The sequence below is a fragment of the Mycetomoellerius zeteki genome, unplaced genomic scaffold, assembly GCF_001594055.1.
Source record: "Mycetomoellerius zeteki isolate Tzet28-1 unplaced genomic scaffold, Tzet1.0 scaffold20, whole genome shotgun sequence".
NCBI lineage: Eukaryota > Metazoa > Arthropoda > Insecta > Hymenoptera > Formicidae > Mycetomoellerius > Mycetomoellerius zeteki.
This window is the reverse complement of record NW_017256957.1, coordinates 2,934,051-2,946,671: the sequence shown is the minus strand read 5'-3', so window position 1 is coordinate 2,946,671 and position 12,621 is coordinate 2,934,051. Positions and strand designations below refer to the sequence as shown.

At 30.1% G+C, this 12,621-nt stretch overlaps 2 protein-coding genes across 2 annotated transcripts in view; one reads left to right on the top strand and one right to left on the bottom strand.

Annotated features, from left to right (window-relative positions):
* The window catches only part of LOC108722257 (thrombospondin type-1 domain-containing protein 4), a 71,126-nt gene extending 68,852 nt beyond the window's left edge, over positions 1-2,274 (top strand). Inside the window, exons 15-19 of the mRNA XM_018447253.1 lie at positions 239-418; positions 649-813; positions 1,213-1,389; positions 1,501-1,666; positions 1,831-2,274. Of these exons, the coding sequence (XP_018302755.1) occupies positions 239-418; positions 649-813; positions 1,213-1,389; positions 1,501-1,666; positions 1,831-1,946 (804 nt within the window). The 3' untranslated portion in view covers positions 1,947-2,274. The remainder of the gene's footprint in view (positions 1-238; positions 419-648; positions 814-1,212; positions 1,390-1,500; positions 1,667-1,830) is intronic.
* Positions 2,275-8,553: 6,279 nt separating this feature from the next.
* Positions 8,554-12,402, bottom strand: LOC108722275 (armadillo repeat-containing protein 6 homolog). The gene is made up of 5 exons (XM_018447276.1): positions 12,168-12,402; positions 10,641-10,972; positions 9,913-10,208; positions 9,444-9,709; positions 8,554-9,226 (listed from the first exon to the last, which is right to left on the bottom strand). Exons 1-5 carry the CDS (start codon positions 12,282-12,284, stop codon positions 8,852-8,854), a joined length of 1,386 nt encoding a protein of 461 aa, XP_018302778.1. The 5' UTR covers positions 12,285-12,402; the 3' UTR covers positions 8,554-8,851.
* Positions 12,403-12,621: the final 219 nt, after the last annotated feature.

Sequence of the window (12,621 nt, the reverse complement as noted above, 5' to 3'; positions counted from 1 at the left end):
AAAAAGATTGTAAACGAACGAGAATTATCTGTTTAAGTATAATTAGGAAACTGAACAGGAAACTGAATTTGCCACGCACGAAAGATATACGAACTATTCTAAACAGATATTTCATGTTTTTTATAATTCTTTGATCAGTGTGTGCAGTAAGTGGATGGGACTTTTTGCTCTACTGCTAAAATTAATTGTAATTGAAAAATATATATTCCGCTTATTACGTTTTTATTGTGCATTCTAGTGTTCAGCGACGTGCGGCCGTGGAACTCGAAATCGAACAGTGACTTGTATAACATCCGGACCGTCTTGTTCGTTAGCCAACAAGCCGGAATCTCAAAAAGCATGCGAGACAGCGGTTTGTAATGAGGCGACAGACGTGGGACATCATGCGCCCTGGCTGTATTCGGAATGGTCTTCAAAGGTATAACACATTGTATTATAAGATAATTCCATTGAAAATAGGCAAACGTAAAAAAAATATCCATTTAAAAATTATGAACCCTCATATGTTAATTTTGTGTCCGTGCATTTATTCAATAATTAAATATGTAAAATTATTTCTTTGTGACGATTTATAAGAAAGGGTATCTCAAACATCGTTGAATTTAACTTTCTCAACTTTAAGATAAAGAGCATTTGTCACTGTTGCAGTGCTCCGCAGAATGTGGAAACGGTGTGAGGATCAGACGAGTGGCGTGCGCCGACGGTAGCGAGTTATTCTGCAATCCCAAAGAGAGGCCAGACACAGAAATGCATTGCTTAGGACAAGGGATGACCTGCAACCGAGCCAAGTGGTTTGCTAGTCCATGGACTTCCGTTAGTACAAGCACGACTCAGAAAATAAAACGGCTCGTGGCAATGTGTAAAGTCAAAATTGCCGACATAATTTTGATAGACAACATTAATTCTTTACATAAATCTAGTTTTAATTTCAAGACATTATATATTCTCGAATTTCAAATCGATATTACAATTTTTTGTAATTAGAAATTGAAAATAAAATTAAGGTGTAAAAAATTACAACTTCTAATTACAAAAATTATTCATTTTAATTGCAGTTCTTACAACCAATTCGAGAACAAAATAGATATTTAATAAAGTGTTCTCTCTATTTGTCCTTTTTCTAATTATTGTACGATGCAATTTTTTTATGATCAATGACAATATATAATTTCTTATTAACTTCTCTTTTAAATCTATTAATTTCTTTTTTAGTGTTCTGTTTCGTGTGGCGTTGGCGTGCAGTATCGAAACGTCGCTTGCATAACTAGAATGAATGACGAATTTGTCGTAGTATCTGCACAAAATTGCAGCGATCCCAAACCAACGACTGAGCAAGTTTGTAGAATGTCTGCGTGTTCGCCGGAATGGTTCACCTCAGATTGGTCGACGGTAAAGTACCGCGAATACATGAACTAAATTTTTATCAGGAATTTTTTTTATTGTTAATTTGCATTTTGAATATCTGTATACCTGATATAATTTTTATGTATCCTATTTTAGTGTTCCGCAACTTGTGGGGCTGGAATTCAAAATCGACTTGTACGGTGCATCGTCGAAGGTATCAGCAGCACCAGTTGCTCAGAAATTAGTAAACCAAGCGCGGAGCAACAATGTAACGTGGAGCCATGCAAGAAAGAAGTGCCACTAGCGAACAAACCGCCAAAAAGTAAAGAAAGAAAATTAATGCTCTTATACTCTTATTTTTTTCCTAGCTTCAACAGTTTTAGCGATTTTCCGAAAAATTACTAGTAATAATTATGAGATATTGCCATTTAATAATTATAGGATCCGATGTGTACTTGATAGATATATTTTAATATTATGTTTCAGAGGTGCACGAGTCGTCTGAGTGCGTGGACAAGTATCCGAATTGCGTTTTAGTAGTAAAGAATGGCCTGTGCCGAATCAAATATTACAAGCATTCGTGCTGCCAATGCCGTCAGTAGCTGAGGATAGCAATTTTGTGCTCGCCCGCGATTTTGCGAATGAGCGACTGGCGAGCACGACCGTCGAATAAAATATAAATACTATATCGGAAAGGGCAAATTATGCCGAGTGTAAGACTGCTATAAAGAGAGATGACCACGTATATATAATTTTATTTATATTACGCGACGCGACATCGAATCATACGTGTCTTAGTCGTGTTTTTTTCTGCCGAATGTAGCATAATTCTCCGGAGCGGTAGAATTCTTTTTCCCTTATGAATATTTAAAACGAGACGTTTGATTCTTCTTGATAGTTTGACTATGAATATTGGATAAATTTTTGGAAGAAATAGCTCAAAATAAAATTAACGAACGAGAGATAAATAGAATAATAAATTAAAATTACAGAAAGGGAAGACATGACATACAAAATTAAAATACGTTTTTATTTATGCGGGTTAAAAATATTTCTCTGCAAGAAAAGCTTGTTCTCGAAGAATCTTAATTTTCCCGAGAATCAACCATGAAGTTTGTCAGGGTTTTGTGTGCAATAAATATATATTAACATACACGTACGTTCATTTGTATAGCACATGTACAGATCGTTTACATCACATTCAAGTCGATATCTGTGTTATCGTTGCAGACAGGTGCAGATCCATAATTTTATTGATTTGGAGTAACGGCACCTATTCAAATACGACCTTGGCCTTTTTATGTGCTCTAATACGATCTCAAGTTTTGTGTGCTTTTTATCAAACGACACGTTTAGTGTATTCAAACTGGAAGAACGTGTGAAGATTTCATTGTATTTCAAAAGACTCATCCGATAAAGAGAGATAGGAAAGGCTCGTATTTTTATCTTTATTCAATATCTTATTAGATGATAAAATTTAACAAAATATATATAATAAACAGCTGTATCTCAAAATTTTATTTACTTAATATATCGATTGAATTCAAGGTTGAATAGTTACATTTAATTTTAATTGTATATTGTAAGTATAGTAATATTCTTTTTTATATTTAACAAATCTTTTTCAACTTATTACACGAAAAAAAGGATTTTTTTAAATTTAATCATATACAATATACATGTTCAAAAGATTGCTGCTTTCATTTTTAAAATAGTAGTAAAATAAAACATAATATGAAATATCTAAATGCTATATTAATTTAATTCTCGGCATGTATAACAAAAAGGTATGAGATTTGTGAGTGAATTACATTACCAATTTTACATTCTTAAATAAAATGAGTCACTCTTTGCATGCTTATTCGTAAAACCTGCACGATTATGAAAATCTTCGAGGCTGCTGTGTCCGCCTCTGCACCGTCCGCGAAAATAAAAGGAATTTTTAGCCAGGCCGTACTCCGGAAGCAACGTTGTAAAAGACACTGAATGCGCAAACCTGTGTTACACAAAGAAAGGAAAGTTGGCGGTTTGATGAAAAGTCGGTTTTCTGTTACTTATTTCCTAAGGGAAAATACTCTCTTGCAAAAACATAATTATCTTCTGTCAAATTTCGATCAACGATCATTTAACGTAGAAACAAATTTACAGTGATGGACTTAGTAGAAGATTTGTCTAGATTTGAAAAAATTTTCCTTTTAAATGCTTTTTTATTGACTATTCTTTTACAAGTTGTCACAAAAATTTATAATCAATCTTTATAAAAAAAAATTCTCATAATTTTAAGAATATCGAAATGTTTTAAATTTATGATTTCTGAAAAATACTTTCAACTTTTCAAATTTTGTAAGTTTTCTTCAGAGAAATTATAAAATAAGAGAATTTTCTCTAAAAATAATTCTTGGAGAAAATTTCAGAATTTACATGTACATATAAAGAATTCTAGAAAAGATATAGATTTTCTCAGCATTTCTGAAGTGTTCCAATTTATATAATAAGTATAAGAAATTTTCTAAGAAATTATAAAATTATACAAGATTTCTGAAAAATTCTGAAATTACGTGAAATTCTGAAAAATTTTGTAACGAATTTTAAGAAAAATTTTCGTCAGAAAATTTCCGTAAATTACGCAATAAGAATCATTTTAAAATTATCATGAGAAAATGTACATTTGGTGTCCTTGTTGAAGGCGTTATAAATATTGAAACACATATGCGATTCTCGTTCTGCATACGTCGTCAAGTAAACTTATTCAGATAAGTGTGGTAATTTATGTACAATAATGTAACTGGATATACGCTTGTATATGTAGAATATTTGAAGTCGTTAGATGATAAATAGATATATATGTATTATTGTATATTTCGATATAAAATCGAGATAAAAAAAGTTTTAGAATCTTCGATCTATGTATTCGCTATCACACATATTAGTTTGATTTTGAACTCGCATTTAATTGCGCCGTGAACAGAGCTGTTTGAATTAACTAATTATTTGTGTCAATTGAGTTATTTGGTTCTGCCAGCTCCAAGGAATTATTCGGATGCTTTCTATTGAATAGTATTCTAGCATAGCGTGCGTCTCGCTCAGATTTTATATTTTTACAGTAATTACAAGTTATTTACACAAAATTTTCGTTTGTTTATTTCATTTTTTTTTATTAACTGATCATCGTTTCATTTGGTTTTGTTATACATCAGGTAAGTGCATTTTATAATTTATTTTCTTCTCTTGATAATTTGTTTAACATATTGTGTTATTTTTCAAATTATATATCTACATTTAAATTTATTACTTGTATAAATTTCTTTTATATCTACATAACACACTTTAACCTGGAAACATCTTTAGGATGTAGAATGTCCCCTGACGTCCCTTGCAAGTTAGTGCTGTATAATGAGTATAAATGCTGATAATGTAGGATATTACACAATATTAAACATAATATTATTTATATTATGTTTACTTTCCTTAATTACAATGAACTAATATTACAATGTTATTTATATTATGTTTGCTTTTTTCTTAATTACAATTAGCTTTTTTCATACCCTTTTTATTTTCATTGCACGTTTTTATTTCTTTTATTATACATTCTTTTCTTCGTTACGTAAGATTTGTATGTTTTATATAGAGTAGAGTGCTTTTAAAATATACGCCGAATTTTACCAATATAAATGGAATTTAAAAATATGTGTTTTCATGCTTCTTTTAGAATTAACTTTAACTATCAAATATAAATGGATTTTTGTAGAAATTAGTTGGTAAAGTTCGGTTGAATATTTTAGAAAAACCTTATGAAAAGTTCCTTAACGGATCATTGTATTGTACTGCGAAATTTGCCAGTTTCAACTATGAAGACTTTTCTCAATTAATGTTAATTGTAAGTGTCGATGTTTCTTATCGAAACTCAGTGGCATAGTAAGAATATAATGATATATTGATATATTACGAATCTTCACGACTTCTTGTAGACATTATTGAATTATGTAGATAACGTTAAAATAACGGATCACCAGAAAATTGAAGAAATGCTCTTGCGAATGTATAAACGCGACTGTTAATTGATAGTAATTGTCGAGTGTTAAGTGTCAATGGCTGTGATATAAACTATGTCCGACTAAATCATCATTATTAATTTTACTTTGATTGAAGGCTGCGGTACAATTGTGCGGTACAACTTGAAAACTACATTTATACTATTTAACGTGAAACTGTCGTAAAGCGTTCTCTGTCTTAAATTTTCTATAAATATTTAAGAAACTAAATAAGAAATCTTAAACATTTATAGAATGTAAGAGTTCATCTGTGTTTCCTAAAAAAACTAAAATGTAAAAGTGAATAATAATATTTTAGGGAATAAACTTAATAAGAATATATTAGAGACATAAATTTTATAGAAATTCTATAAAAGAAAAAATTACGGAAACATTACTATAATTTAATTGTTACAAAATTTATTAATTGATTGATATAATAATGATTGGTTAAAACGTAACTGAATTACTTAATTACAATGAATAATTTTCAACATATATATACATTTTAACGTGAGTTTAGAAATTATTTTCAATGTGGCAAGAAGTAATTTATTTTTAGGACAGCGCGTTGTATTATATTAATAACATTAAGAAGTACGAAGGTGCACACATAAATAGACACCATCGTGATCCTTTATCGAGACAAAACGTCCACTAATGTCCATAATTATGTGCTCTGTGTCGTTGCAAACTTGTGTATTAATCGCGTAGCTCGACTATCGCGAGTGTGATCTCGTCAAGGACTGTGATACAATCGTAGTCTGCAGGAATGAAGTACAACGAACCATAAAACGAATAGTTAATGATCAGTACAATAGGCCAACTGCTAAGAGAAACTAAAGTCGTCTGACGCTTTGTAAAATTGCTTCCGTGTCACTTGTATAATATAATAAAATTCTTAATCGAGAACAATCGTTATCGACAATCACGATCGCTATACCTATTCAATATACGATAGGTATTATAAACGAAAGTTATTGCTTACGAATGGGAAGTAATTGAAATTTGCAATTTATTAATTACGCTTCGATAAAGAAGTTTTTTATATTCTCTTTTTCTTCTGTTTGTAATTAATATATTAATAATAAAAAATAAGACCTATTATTTAAAAAAAAAAAACAAAATATAATTGGATAACCGAGATTTGTCGTCAATTTGTAAAAATATTAATTGATTAAAGATTAATTAATAATTATTAATTAATAAGATCAATTTAAAGTTGAATTAAATTTGTGATTATATTTTATTGTCTCATAATCGATGTATCAAAGTGAGTTTCGTAATTCGATTATCTGGCCACTTGTACTAATTATATCGAGCTTCTTTTGCTCATATCAATATCTAATGTGTGTCCCTTTGTATAAAAGATTTACCCTTGCAGAAAGTATAAACAGAAAATCGGTTGTTCGAAATATTTAATTTGCAAGAAAATAACAGCATACAAAATAACAAAATAAGGCAAAGATAAAGTGGTATTTTTCATTTCAAGATAAATCATCTAAGATCCAAGATGTTAATTACTATGTTTAATCAATCATTATGTGCTAGTTTGTTAACAATGCGTTGTTTTTAAAGAATTAACAATCGCACAATCCGATTTTCTGCAATTTCCTTTTTCATAATCTGAGCTATATATATTATACACACATATAGTATGTATATATGTATATTATATACGAGCAATTTTACAAAAAATTTCATAAATCAGGTTTCTTTCGGAATAAAATAGATCGTGTTTCCACACACGTAAAATGCACAGCTAATGCGAAACGAATTACGAGAGAGACAGACTCATAAGCACATACATATGTGTTATTTGTGTTTCTCATGATATAATTGTATTATATGTTTAATATTCGAGCGTTTTTGCTTGTTAGATATTAATAAAGCGAAAGTCAGCAAACACCTGTCTTTGCTCAAAAAAATGAAATAATGGATATTATCAGAAGCCCTCTTCTGATATACACTGCCAGTATTGAACATCTATAGTAACGTGAATTATAGATCCTCAGTACTGAGAATGTATATCGGAGTACGGTCAGACTAAGTTGGAATAAAATTTTTGTCATATTATTAGCCATGTAATGTTAGTATTAAATATTAAGTGTTATTTAAAAAAAGCGTTTCTTTTAAATATAAAATATGAAATGAATATTACAATAATATAGGATAAAAATATATGATATAGAATAAAGATATACATATATATATCATATATAAAAATATATTATCATAAATTTTCACATAAAAATTAAAACAGCATTCTTGTATAATACTGTTTCTTTCAAGTTTTTAATTTATTCTATATTAAAAGATAAAATAAAAGATAGTTGTTTCTAATGTTTATTGATAAAATTGTTTTAATTAACTGAATGGCATAGTCATATCTAAAACAAATTAATTTGCTCTTGAATTACATAATGCTTAAACGAATTTTTGCTTATCTGTGTCACGTAAAATTAGATTTGGCAAGTGAGAAGTAGACATAGGGGAAAAGAAAGAGAAACAATCTGCGATCTTGTCCAAAGAATTATAATTCAAAAGCTTAATCAGTTTTTATTTCTTGTTACATTTCATTACAATGTAAAATTTCTTGCTGTATATAAAACAATTTATAAAAAACAATCAATATATATTTAATTATATAAATACTACCATTATATTTTATTCGCGATCATTAGTCTATGTCTTTTTTTAAGTTCGGCAAAGCTTTATTATTTAAGTTAAGTACCCGATTGCACCAACAACCTTAATTATTCACTTTAATTAGTAATTATCTGTTTACACCAAAATTTGAAGTACAATAAAAATTTGTTTTTTATAACTGCAATTGATATATATGAAAAGGCCCGAATTCAATTTGGATCGTAACACCAGTGGATGAACGGATGAATAGAACTGATATATGGAAATAATTTAGTTTAATTACACAGTTATCTGTATCAACAATAAAATTAAGTCTGTATTTCTATTTGTTTGAAATATCAATTGAAAATGACCGTACGAAACATGGATACTTAACTCTCCACTTATCAAATAAAAATGTATGATACAATTTCTGGCAGTGTTAAAAGTATATATATAAATTTCAGGCACTATATTCTATATAATGCGACAAATTTTTTATCATCAAAGATATGAAAAATATTGTGAATATTATTAAAATATAATTTTGCATTACAAACGTTTTGTTTTAAGTTAATTCCAATTCAGTAACTAAACTGCGGAAATTTTGTGCCACGTCACTTAGAATATATAACATAAAGTAGCACTTGACAATTTTACAAAATCCACATTTTATTTTTTTGTTGAGCACAAAAATATCTTATTATTTACGTTAACTAAGATTCTTATTAAATAATACGTAGCATTGCGAGGTGAGTCAAAGCAAGGTACAAGATCCAAACTGGATCAATGTATTTATAGTAAATAATCTAAATACTATACTCTGACGATGTTGCTGCCAATAATTAATAACGTTCATTATTCAAATTGACGCCCTTTCCTGTCCATCTTTCTTTTAAATCTACCTTTAGACCCAGATCTCTCAACGCGGCTTTCACATTATCGTCTAATTTAGGACCATGTAAACGTATTGCTTCTCGTAGCGTTTCCTCAACGCCGTACATTAAGAACTCCTTAGATTCGGATTTATTTCGTACCGACATGTTTCTAATCGCCCAAGATGCTTGCTTTAAGATGTTTAGATTATTAGGATAAGCCTTCATAGTATCTACGATCACTTGGGCCGCGCCGCAATCGTAGAACACACCAGAATTCGAAGTGCTTCGTAAAGATAACGCCGATATGCAACTCAGTCCAGCAGTTACGACGTTCTCCGATCTCTATAAAATATTAAATTTTAATGTGTATTAAAAAATTTTTTCATTTAAAATATTAATAAAGTAAATCATTTTAAAGACCGCGATGTGAACAACACCAAAACAAATAAGAATATCTCTCTCTCTCTTATCCTTTTTTCATTTAATTAATAAAGAAAATATTTTTAAAAGAATTTTACTGTAAAAAATGTTTTTTATTGCACATGATTCGTGAACTTACTTTCATTCTACTGATAACGGATACGATTAAAGGAGCGCAGCCGGAAGTGACGATATGAGACTTGACATTATCATTGCCAGCGAGCGCTTTAAGCAACTTCAAAGCGTGCCAATTCAATTTTTCGGAATCTGGATATTCAGTCATTATATCTAAAATGAATTTTAATCCCCCGGCATCCTCTACTTCCTGACAGAATTCATTTCGAACAACCAATGCGGCTAACGTGATCATTAGGTCGCCTATGACTTTCGTGTCCTTTTTAAATCCTGTTTGTGACGAATGTATATCATAACAAGTGATATTGCAATAAAGTGCATATATCAATTAATCATAGTAGAGTATAAAAGAACAATATAGAATGATTATCTAACTTTTAAAGAATAATCCAAATGTTTGTAACATATTAAACAATAATTACCAAAAGTAATTCATATTAATTTTAAGGCTATTTAAATATATTTATATATACTTTTCAACAATCCAGTGATGATATCGAGAGCACCCTTTGCCATGATAGTTGCATGTTCGTGTGCCTTTCCGTACTCGTGCCTAATATCATCGTCCAGTACCAACGCTCTGATTACCGAACATGCATCCTTAATCTCTTGCGCATCTACGTCTGCACGTATCAATATCTTCTTAAGTTTTTCAAAGATATTGGTGTCAAATATTTTTTGCCTATTCAACTCATGCTTTATACAGCATTCTCGTATCCAACACAGTAGGTATTGTAACGTTGTCGTATCGTAAGATCCCTCTAAAATCCTAATAAACAAAATTTAATAAATTATTTTGAAACAAGAAACAGACGCTTATTAAATATAGCTCTTGTGATCTTAATTTTTGCTATAAATTGTAATTCATGTTCCTATAATTGAAAGAATTAGTTCTCTTTAAATTGTTGTCAGTTTTCTCCAAATTGTTGAAATAAAAAAATTTTTAAGAATTTAATAAAATTTTTCAAAACGAAATTAATAAAATGAACCAGTTTTCATTGAAATGAAAATTTAAAAAGTATTAATTTTTTTATCATCCCAATGAAAAAGTTTTTTCCATTAATTTCCATTAATTTTATTCTTCCTGATTTTTATACTAACTTCAGAATTAATAGTCATAAAAAAAAAATTAAAAATCAGAAATCTATTTCAAATACACTTTCTTTTTCTACGAATCAATTTTTTACGAAATAATCTTTACTCTATCTGCAATGCAATCCCTTCGTCGTCCAGCAAGTCTGGATAACCGGACATTAATGAAGTGATTGTCTCCAGTGTGGATTTAAGTATCACATGGTTCTTCTTGCATTCTTTCAGGAGATCGATCAGAATATTGTAACATTTGCGTTTCCCTGCGAAAACCCTGTGTGCAATATCCTTATCCAACTCGGATCGCAGTTTTTGCAACGTCTCCGGTACGCCTTCATAACTCTTGTCATTCACAGCACATGTTAATCGTTCCAGGCACATCACTATCTGCTTGTATTTATCCTCAAGAACTGAATCTGTGACGATGTTGCTCAGGTCTATCCCCTGCGCGAATTAAATGCCATCCGTGAATTATAAACGCAACGGTGATCAGAATGTGCAGCGTTGTTCTCGACGCAAAAAGGTTCTAATTGACTTTTCATAAATATTTAATTTTCTTAATAAATTATGAATTTTTTGTACTTTTACATAAATTTCATTTTATTTTAAAGATTATCTTTTCTTTTCTGAACAGCGCGCGCATCAAACACGTTACGGTATAAGAAACAGATTAATTTCTTAAGATAGACGATAGTGACACGAGTGCTCCGAAACTAAAAGCGTCAAGAAATGCGGCAAGATCGCGTAACAGATTTTATTTTTGCACTACAGGTGCATCTTTTAAATAGGTTCTATAATTTTACGATACAAGAATATGATTAATTGTTAATTTAAAAAATATTAAATAAAAATTTAATATTGAAAAGCGTATTGTTAAACTAAACATAAATTTTTAAAAATAAAAAATATATGTGATAAAAAATAACGATAAAATAATTTAATATTAGTGAATATTTAAGATATTAATTGATATATCCCTAATACTTTTTTATTTATATATCCCTAATATTTTTTTATTTCATGTAATATTGCGTATTTATTTTTAATGGCAATGACGAAAATTCTTGATGACTTATTCGAGACTGACTCATCTAATCGAACAATTAAGGAGCAGAACACTTTCGATTAATCACTAAGATAGTTTCTGATACATACTTTAGTTAAATTTATATATAAATTCCATTTAAAGCCATATAACATTTGAAATAATTTCGAACTTTGTTATTTTTATTCTTGATAAAATAGAGATAAAATAGAGATAAAATAGAGATGGAAACGAAAGTTCTCATAACGTTCGTTGTGGATCAAAATAATATATTTGTGTATACATATATAAATAAATTATATATATATGTAAAATATATAATTAATATCCTAATAAATATATTAGAGAATAAATATATTATATTTATATGTATATATTCTTTACAAATTAATTTTAACTTTTAGACAAACATCTGTTACAATTTTCTGAGATATTCCGTGATTTGAAACTCTGCTCTCTTTTTTTTTTTTAATGCCGAAGGTGAAGATTTCCAGTAGAGAAGCGAATGAATCACATAATTGCGCGCAAAGAGCAAAAAGTATATTTTTCACTGATTGATAAGCGGTGTAAACAAAGGGATGCAGGAGTACGTACTTTCATTTCGTAGCACTTGATAGCATCCTCGATCGCCTCCTCTTCAGTCAAGCCGAGGCTCTCTATTAATTCCCTAATCTCTTCGTCGTAGGCTTGCTGGGTAATTATTGTGCTCATGATAATGCGGTTTCTCTCACCGGTGATCCGTTTTGCTATATAAGGAAATGAACGTTACACGAATCATGCAAGCAAGGCGAACGTGCACTGGCTTGTCCATGTGATGACAAAGAGAGCGGGACCTGTCAATGCGACTGCGCGTTCGCAAACTCCGTCCGACCGTGCCAAGATATAAAAACATCTCTGTAAGGGCGCGTTCACACCTTGCGGAAAGACAGAAAGCGGACAAGCAGCAGCCAATCAGAACTCGCACTGGTATTCGACAATTTCGGCTTTTTGTGGCTGCGGTCCACTCGACGCTACAAACGCTTCGAAGCGTTTGAGCGACCAATCAAAA

What these genes read in the sequence shown, in the direction of transcription:
- LOC108722275 (XM_018447276.1), bottom strand. Translation starts at nt 12,284, where the DNA reads ATGAGCACAATAATTACCCAGCAAGCCTACGACGAAGAGATTAGGGAA. An exon ending in TCAAGTGCTACGAAATGAAA is followed by an intron (nt 10,973 to 12,167) that starts GTACGTACTCCT and finishes TAATTCGCGCAG; the next exon opens with GGGATAGACCTGAGCAACAT. An exon ending in CATCACTGGATTGTTGAAAA is followed by an intron (nt 9,710 to 9,912) that starts GTATATATAAAT and finishes CGTCACAAACAG; the next exon opens with GATTTAAAAAGGACACGAAA.